The following is a 10,982-nucleotide window of genomic DNA, read 5'->3' as shown; positions in this document are numbered from 1 at the left end:
TGCAAACTAACGAGCATCAAACACGCCCAGTTTTATATCGCACAAAGAAATACAATATTTCATACTTTTCATTAACTGGCAACGTTTGAAACCCAGAAATATGTGTTTGTTCATCAATTGACGAAATGTTAACACTACATGCGAAATGTTAGCACTACATGTTTTGATGAAAGAATATTACTATCCAGAAATGGAAAATTCTCAATAGGGAAATGAAAATCATCATGCTTGTCGTACAGCTTAGTGAAAAGCTGTCAATGTTGTTTTCATTATAGAGAAAGATCACGATATGCCGAAGAAGCTGAAGGATCTGTTGTGTCCTTGATTTCAGAAAGGCGTGTCGACTACGTATGAAACACTACATGCATTATATATCAATAACGAGTTACCCTCTCGTTACGCGTTATCGTTAACCTGATGGCACGTAGCCCCGCTGAGTGCAATGACCAGGTGGGCGCGTGTGATCAGTATACTTAATGATAGGCCAATAGCGCGTTGTTAGGTGCAATAAGTGATCGCCTGGGATTATAGTGGAGCGACTTTGCATGTCATTAGTTAATGAAATCTTAATGATTTGTATTCGATTATTAAACGATTGTTTAGGTCCTCTTAGAATTAATGTAACTCTAACTTGGTTGTTGAATGACCATAGAAATCTAGAAATACCCGTTGGCAGAAGTAAGTATCTATGAATGTATCAGATATGTTTGTTATTCCTCTCTGTACTTGAGTTTTTGTATGTTTACTATATGGCGATATAAGCATACGTTTTGTAAAGTGAGTAGGAATATTTTTGTTTCTTTGTTGGATATTATTTCATTTAAGGAATTAATTCAATGTTAAGGAAGATAACATGAAAAGTATCAATATTATTTTTGTTGAGTTTTCTTTATTTTTATTACAGAGTGGGGAAGAGCTTCTACTACAATGTAAAATGTATACACGATGAAGTGTATCATTTTGAGATGAAATCCATCATGGAAACTGTAATAATTACACATGTACTTTCAAGGAATGTATTTATCTATGGCTTAATTATTCTTATTGGTAAGTATCATTCAAGACCATGTGGTTGATCAATATTTGATCAGTTACTGGTTACTATTGTAAAAACAACACAGCAAATCGAAGATTAACATCCATTCATTCCATTTGGTATTTTAAACTAATGTATGTTGTAAACTTTACTAGCATAAACAGCATATCAGTGCAGAAAAATCATTGTTTTTTTTCAAAGTTATGTTACATATATTTAAAATGTGTAAAGAGAAATACAAAGATTTCTTATTTACTGTGTAAGTGTTGTTTACTTCTCAGCAATTTCAATGTTTGTTAAGTTTTATATCGAAAAGCTGGTTCTACCAAAAGTATATAATATGATGGTTACTACACCACAGAAGACCTCTAATGATTTGGTACATCCACACCGTTGTATGCACTTTAAGCACAAAATTATGCTATTGTTCATGAAATTTGTTTTCAACTCTTTATAGAAACATGTACGTTGGGGTCATACATTAATTCCGGTTCAACGCCAACAACCACTTTAGCATCTGATTCACGGGAACAAACCTCTTTCATGACGTCAGCAAGGACTGAAAGTACAAAACACTACAGCTCAACTTTTGTGGCATTGTCAGGTGGTTATAACAATTTAGGCACAACAAACAAGGAAACAACTTATAGTGGGTCCACAACGAAGACTCATTCATATGTATCGACTACTAGTAGCATAGCTGAAACGAAATTATCTACCGGTAAGGCAATATTGACATCTTTAGGCGTAACAGATACAAATACGGCACAAATTAATGAAAACAAACATATAACTAAAACTCATCATAACTACAGTACGATCATGACCGATGAAAATTTACACACAACGTCAACTGCTGATATTCTTAACACAACCGCAACAGGTGAAAATAAACAAATGAGCATAACAGGTGAAAATAAACACATTACCACATCTGGCTATACTCTAAACACAACCACAACTGATGACAATATACACACAACCACAACTGATGACACTCTACAAGCCACCGCAATTGATGACAATATACACACAGTCACAACTGATAACACTTTACAAGCCACCGCAATTGATGACAATATACACACAGTCACAACTGATAACACTCTACAAGCCACCGCAATTGATAACAATATACACACAGTCACAACTGATAACATTATACAAGCCACCGCAATTGATAACAATATACACACAGTCACAACTGATAACACTCTACAAGCCACCGCAACTGATGACAATATACACACAATGATAACTGATGATACTCTTCACACGACCACTCCTGATGATACTCAACGTACGACAAAAACTGATGAAACCCTACACACGACCAAGACTGATGATATTCTACATACGACAACAACCGATCATACTCTATACACGACAGCAACTGATGACTCTCTGCATGCAACCACAACTGATGAAAATAAACACACGACCCCAACTGATGACATTCTACAAACGACCACAATGGGTGATTCTCTACAAAGGACAGTAACTGATGACAAGTTACACGTGACCACAATTACTGATACTCTATACACAACCACAACTGGGGATACTCTACACTCGACTACAACTGATGATACTGTACATGCAACAGGAACTGTTAATACTCTTCACACGCCTAGAACTGATAATACTATACGTACAACCATAACTGAGGATAATGAACAAACGATCATATCTGCGGGTACTCTATACACAACCACAACTAATGATAAGCTACCCACGATCAAAGACGATGATATTGTATATACAACCGCAACTGATGAAACTCAACACACGACCACAAGTGATAACACTCTACATACAACCACAACTGATAATACTCCATATATGACCACAACTGACAATACTATACACAAGACACAAACTAACGATACCCTACGCAAGATCACAAATGATAATAAGCTACAAACTACCACAACTAATGATACTATGCATACGACTACAACAAATGATACTCTATACTCAACCACAACTAGTGATAATGTACGCATGACAATAACTGATGATACTGTATATAAAACCACAACTGATAATATTCTACACAAAACTACAAATCATGATACTCTTCATACAACAACAACCTCTGATACTCTACGCATGACCACAACTAATGATACTCCACACACAACCACAACTGTTGATTCTCTATACACGACAGCAACTAGTGGTAATGAATATACAACCGCGACTGATGATACTCAACACACGACCACAACTGCTGATACTCTAGACACGACCACAACTAGTGATAATGTACAGATGACCACAACTGATGATACTCAACACACGACCACAACTGCTGATACTCTAGACACAACCACAACTAGTGATAATGTACAGATGACCACAACTGATAACACTGTACATACAACCACAACTGATGATACTCAACACACAACCACAACTGTGCAAAATAAACACAAAAACACTTTACATACAACTGTAACCGATGATACTATATACACGACCACAACACAAAATATACACAAGACCACAACTAATTACAATGTCCACATAACCAATGATAAGGATACTCTTAATACAATTGCACCTGATGTTGCTCTACACACGACCACAATTAGCGATCCTCTACAAACGATTACAATTGATAATAAACTACGTACAACCAAATCTAATGATAATCAACACACGACCACAACGGATGATACTCTACGCACGACCAAATCAGGAAACACTTTACACACGATCACAGCCGATGAAATTAACCACACGACGACCACAACCGATCATAAAACTAAAACTGAGGATACTCCACACATAAACATAACTGCTGATACTCTAAACACCACCTCAATTAATCATGATGTACACATGACCACAAATGATGAAACGGCTACAGCTTATTATATTCTACAAACGATCACTACACCAGACAGTCCTGAAGACACCACATCATCACGAAGTGTTACTTCGATCACCACAACAAACAGTCATGAAGACACCACATCTTCACATCGTACTACTTCCATTACTACAACAGACAGTTCAAAAGACACAACAACATCAGACAATACTCCCTACATAACTACTACAGAAAATAATGCAGTCACAACATTATCGGAAGGTACTACCTCCATCACAACACACAGTCCCATAGACACCACATCAAACAATACCCCATACATCACAACTGCAGAGAGCACTGTCGAAACAAAAGCATCTGAAGGTTATACTTCCATCACAACAGAGAGTCCCATTAACACTAAATCAAACAATGCCCCATACATCACTATTTCAGAGAGCACTGTCGAAACAACAGTTTATGAAGGCACTGCTTCAATCACAGCAGACAGTCAAATAGACACCGCAACATCAGATATTATTCCTTATATCAATACTACAGATATCACTGCAGATACAACATTATTTGATGGTACTACTTCCATCACGACAACAAACAGTCCCATAGACACTACATCAGATAATACCCCATACATCACAAATACGAAGAGAACTGTGTATACAACATTATATGTAGGTGATACTTCCATCACAACAGACAGTCCCATAGACACCACATCAAACAATACCCCATACATCACAACTGCAGAGAGCACTGTCGAAACAAAAGCATCTGAAGGTTCTACTTCCATCACAACAGAGAGTCCCATTAACACTAAATCAAACAATGCCCCATACATCACTACTTCAGAGAGCACTGTCGAAACAACAGTTTATGAAGGCACTGCTTCAATCACAGCAGACAGTCAAATAGACACCGCAACATCAGATATTATTCCTTATATCAATACTACAGATATCACTGCAGATACAACATTATTTGATGGTACTACTTCCATCACGACAACAAACAGTCCCATAGACACTACATCAGATAATACCCCATACATCACAAATACGAAGAGAACTGTGTATACAACATTATATGTAGGTGATACTTCCATCACAACAGACAGTCCCATAGACACTACATCAAACAATACCCCTTACATCACTACTACAGACAGCACTGTAGACACAACAGTATCTGAAGGTACTACTTCCATCACAACAGACAGTTCCATAGACACTATAACATCACACAATACCTCTTACATCGCTACACCAGAGATTACAGTAGACACAACAAGGTCTGAAGGTGATACATCCTTCACGGCAACAGACAGTTCAAAATACACTACATCAAGCAATACCCCATACATCATTACTACAGAGAGCATTGACGCAACCACAATGTCTGAAGGTTTTACTTCCATAACAATTGACAGTCCCATAGACACTACAACATCAGACAATACCCCATACATAAGCACTACTGAGAGTGCTGCAGATACAACATTATCTGAAGGTACTAGTTCCATCACAATAGATAGTTCAATAGACACTACATCAAACAATACCCCATACATTACTACCATAGAGAGCACAGTCGCCACCACAATGTCTGGTGGTTCTGCCTCAATCACGACAACAGACAGTTCCATAGACACTACAACATCAGACAATACCCCATACATAACCACTTCAGAGAGTGCTGTAGACACAACAGTATCTGAAGGTACTACTTCCATCACAACAGACAGTCACATAGACACTACAACATCAGACAATATCCCATACATAACCACTAGAGAAAGTGCTGTAGACACAACAGTATCTGAAGGTACTACTTCCATCACAACAGATAGTCCCATAGACACTACATCAGATAATACTCCATACATCACTACTACAGACAGCACTGTAGCAACAACAGTATATGAAGGTTCTACATCCATCACGACAATAGAAAGTCCCCTAGACACTAAAACGTCAGACAATACCACTTACATCACTACCCCAAAGAGCACTGTAGATACAACAGTATCTGGAGGTACTACTTCCATCACAACAGACAGTCACATAGACACTACAACATCAGACAATATCCCATACATAACCACTAGAGAGAGTGCTGTAGACACAACAGTATCTGAAGGTATTACTTCCATCACAACAGACAGTCGCATAGACACTACATCCGACAATACACCATACATCACTACTACAGAGAGCACTGTCGCCACCTCAATTTCTGAAGGTTCTACTTCCATAACAACATACATTGCCACAGATGATAAAACTTCCATCACAACAGACAGTTCCATACACTCTACAACAACAGAAAATACCTCTTACATCACTTCTACAGAGAGCACTGCAGATTCAACATTACCTGATGGTTCTACTTCAATCACGACTACAGACAGTTCCATAGACACTACATCAGACAATACCCGATACATCGCTACTACAGGGATAACTGCAGCCACAACAGTATCTGAAGGTACAACTTCCATCACAACGGACAGTCAAGTAGACATTAGAACATTAGACAATACTCCCTATATAACCACTACAGAGAGCACTGTAGACACAACAGTATCTGAAGGTACTACTTCCATCACAACAGAGAGTCCCATAAACACTAAATCAAACAATGCCCCATACATCACTACTTCAGAGAGCACTGTCGAAACAACAGTTTATGAAGGCACTGCTTCAATCACAGCAGACAGTCAAATAGACACCGCAACATCAGATATTATTCCTTATATCAATACTACAGATATCACTGCAGATACAACATTATTTGATGGTACTACTTCCATCACGACAACAAACAGTCCCATAGACACTACATCAGATAATACCCCATACATCACAAATACGAAGAGAACTGTGTATACAACATTATATGTAGGTGATACTTCCATCACAACAGACAGTCCCATAGACACTACATCAAACAATACCCCTTACATCACTACTACAGACAGCACTGTAGACACAACAGTATCTGAAGGTACTACTTCCATCACAACAGACAGTTCCATAGACACTATAACATCACACAATACCTCTTACATCGCTACACCAGAGATTACAGTAGACACAACAAGGTCTGAAGGTGATACATCCTTCACGGCAACAGACAGTTCAAAATACACTACATCAAGCAATACCCCATACATCATTACTACAGAGAGCATTGACGCAACCACAATGTCTGAAGGTTTTACTTCCATAACAATTGACAGTCCCATAGACACTACAACATCAGACAATACCCCATACATAAGCACTACTGAGAGTGCTGCAGATACAACATTATCTGAAGGTACTAGTTCCATCACAATAGATAGTTCAATAGACACTACATCAAACAATACCCCATACATTACTACCATAGAGAGCACAGTCGCCACCACAATGTCTGGTGGTTCTGCCTCAATCACGACAACAGACAGTTCCATAGACACTACAACATCAGACAATACCCCATACATAACCACTTCAGAGAGTGCTGTAGACACAACAGTATGTCTGAAGGATCTACATCCATTACACAACAGACAGTCACATAGACACTACAACATCAGATAATATCCATACATCACTACTACAGAAAGCACTGTAGCCACAACAGTATATGAAGGTTCTACATCCATCAGGACAACAGAAAGTCCCATAGACACTAAAACGTCAGACAATACCACTACATCACTACCCCACAGAGCACTGTAGATACAACAGTATCTGAAGGTACTACTTCCATCACAACAGACAGTCACATAGACACTACAACATCAGACAATATCCCATACATAACCACTAGAGAAAGTGCTGTAGACACAACAGTATCTGAAGGTACTACTTCCATCACAACAGACAGTCGCATAGACACTACATCCGACAATACACCATACATCACTACTACAGAGAGCACTGTCGCCACCTCAATTTCTGAAGGTTCTACTTCCATAACAACAGACATTGCCATAGACACCACAACATCAGACAATACCTCTTACATAACCACTATAGAGAGCACTGTGGATACAACATTATCTGATGATAAAACTTCCATCACAACAGACAGTTCCATACACTCTACAACAACAGAAAATACCTCTTACATCACTTCTACAGAGAGCACTGCAGATACAACATTACCTGATGGTTCTACTTCAATCACGACTACAGACAGTTCCATAGACACTACATCAGACAATACCCGATACATCGCTACTACAGGGATAACTGCAGCCACAACAGTATCTGAAGGTACAACTTCCATCACAACGGACAGTCAAGTAGACACTAGAACATTAGACAATACTCCCTATATAACCACTACAGAGAGCACTGTAGACACAACAGTATCTGAAGGTACTACTTCCATCACAACAGACAGTTCAAAATACACTACATCAAGCAATACCCCATACATCATTACTACAGAGAGCATTGTCGCAACCACAATGTCTGAAGGTTTTACTTCCATCACAACAGACAGCCCCATAGACACTACAACATCAGACAATACCCCATACATAAGCACTACTGAGAGTGCTGCAGATACAACAGTATCTGAAGGTGATACTTCCATCACGACAACAGACATTCCCATACACACTAAAACATCAGACAATATCACTTACATCACTACTACACGGAGCACTGTAGACACAACAATGTCTGAAGGTTCTACATTCACCACAACAACAGACAGTCCCATACACATTACATCAGAGAATACCCCATACATCACTAGTACAGAGAGTGCCGTAGACACAACAATGTCTGAAGGTTCTACATCCATCACGACAAAAGACAGTCCCATAGACACTACAACATCAGACAATACTATAACCACTACAGAAAGCACTGTAGACACAACAGTATCTGAAGGTACTAGTTCCATCACAATAGATAGTTCAATAGACACTACATCAAACAATACCCCATACATTACTACCATAGAGAGCACAGTCGCCACCACAATGTCTGGTGGTTCTGCCTCAATCACGACAACAGACACTTCCATAGACACTACAACATCAGACAATACCCCATACATAACCACTTCAGAGAGTGCTGTAGACACAACTATGTCCGAAGGATCTACATCCATTACGACAACAGACAGTCCCATAGACACTACATCAGATAATACTCCATACATCACTACTACAGACAGCACTGTAGCCACAACAGTATATGAAGGTTCTACATCCATTAGGACAACAGAAAGTCCCATAGACACTAAAACGTCAGACAATACCACTTACATCACTACCCCACAGAGCACTGTAGATACAACAGTATCTGAAGGTACTACTTCCATCACAACAGACAGTCACATAGACACTACAACATCAGACAATATCCCATACATAACCACTAGAGAAAGTGCTGTAGACACAACAGTATCTGAAGGTACTACTTCCATCACAACAGACAGTCGCATAGACACTACATCCGACAATACACCATACATCACTACTACAGAGAGCACTGTCGCCACCTCAATTTCTGAAGGTTCTACTTCCATAACAACAGACATTGCCATAGACACCACAACATCAGACAATACCTCTTACATAACCACTATAGAGAGCACTGTGGATACAACATTATCTGATGATAAAACTTCCATCACAACAGACAGTTCCATACACTCTACAACAACAGAAAATACCTCTTACATCACTTCTACAGAGAGCACTGCAGATACAACATTACCTGATGGTTCTACTTCAATCACGACTACAGACAGTTCCATAGACACTACATCAGACAATACCCGATACATCGCTACTACAGGGATACACAACAGTATCTGAAGGTACAACTTCCATCACTAACGAGAAGTAGACATTAGAACATGCACTGTAGACACAACAGTATCTGAAGGTACTACTTCCATCACAACAGACAGTCACATAGACATAGACACTACATCAGACAATACTGAAGGTACTACCCATACATCACTACTACAGAGAGCACTGTCGACCTCACAACACTTATAACAACAGACATTGCCATAGACACCACAACATCAGACAATACCTCTTACATAACCACTATAGAGAGCACTGTGGATACAACATTATCTGATGATAAAACTTCCATCACAACAGACAGTTCCATACACTCTACAACAACAGAAAATACCTCTTACATCACTTCTACAGAGAGCACTGCAGATACAACATTACCTGATGGTTCTACTTCAATCACGACTACAGACAGTTCCATAGACACTACATCAGACAATACCCGATACATCGCTACTACAGGGATAACTGCAGCCACAACAGTATCTGAAGGTACAACTTCCATCACAACGGACAGTCAAGTAGACACTAGAACATTAGACAATACTCCCTATATAACCACTACAGAGAGCACTGTAGACACAACAGTATCTGAAGGTACTACTTCCATCACAACAGACAGTTCAAAATACACTACATCAAGCAATACCCCATACATCATTACTACAGAGAGCATTGTCGCAACCACAATGTCTGAAGGTTTTACTTCCATCACAACAGACAGCCCCATAGACACTACAACATCAGACAATACCCCATACATAAGCACTACTGAGAGTGCTGCAGATACAACAGTATCTGAAGGTGATACTTCCATCACGACAACAGACATTCCCATACACACTAAAACATCAGACAATATCACTTACATCACTACTACACGGAGCACTGTAGACACAACAATGTCTGAAGGTTCTACATTCACCACAACAACAGACAGTCCCATACACATTACATCAGAGAATACCCCATACATCACTAGTACAGAGAGTGCCGTAGACACAACAATGTCTGAAGGTTCTACATCCATCACGACAAAAGACAGTCCCATAGACACTACAACATCAGACAATACTATAACCACTACAGAAAGCACTGTAGACACAACAGTATCTGAAGGTACTAGTTCCATCACAATAGATAGTTCAATAGACACTACATCAAACAATACCCCATACATTACTACCATAGAGAGCACAGTCGCCACCACAATGTCTGGTGGTTCTGCCTCAATCACGACAACAGACACTTCCATAGACACTACAACATCAGACAATACCCCA

At 39.2% G+C, this 10,982-nt stretch overlaps 1 protein-coding gene across 1 annotated transcript; it reads left to right on the top strand.

Annotated features, from left to right (window-relative positions):
• Positions 1 to 1,858: 1,858 nt before the first annotated feature.
• Positions 1,859 to 10,818, top strand: LOC132550807 (mucin-3B-like; the record flags this gene model as incomplete). The annotated part of the gene is made up of 3 exons (XM_060214895.1): positions 1,859 to 7,393; positions 7,591 to 9,694; positions 9,862 to 10,818. Coding segments are annotated over exons 1-3 (8,596 nt in total), but the record flags the coding sequence as incomplete, so codon positions are not given.
• Positions 10,819 to 10,982: the final 164 nt, after the last annotated feature.

Source organism: Ylistrum balloti, unplaced genomic scaffold (assembly GCF_031769215.1).
Source record: "Ylistrum balloti isolate Yb309-2 unplaced genomic scaffold, AGI_CSIRO_Ybal_v1 Utg370152, whole genome shotgun sequence".
NCBI lineage: Eukaryota > Metazoa > Mollusca > Bivalvia > Pectinida > Pectinidae > Ylistrum > Ylistrum balloti.
This window is presented reverse-complemented; position numbering and strand designations above follow the sequence as displayed.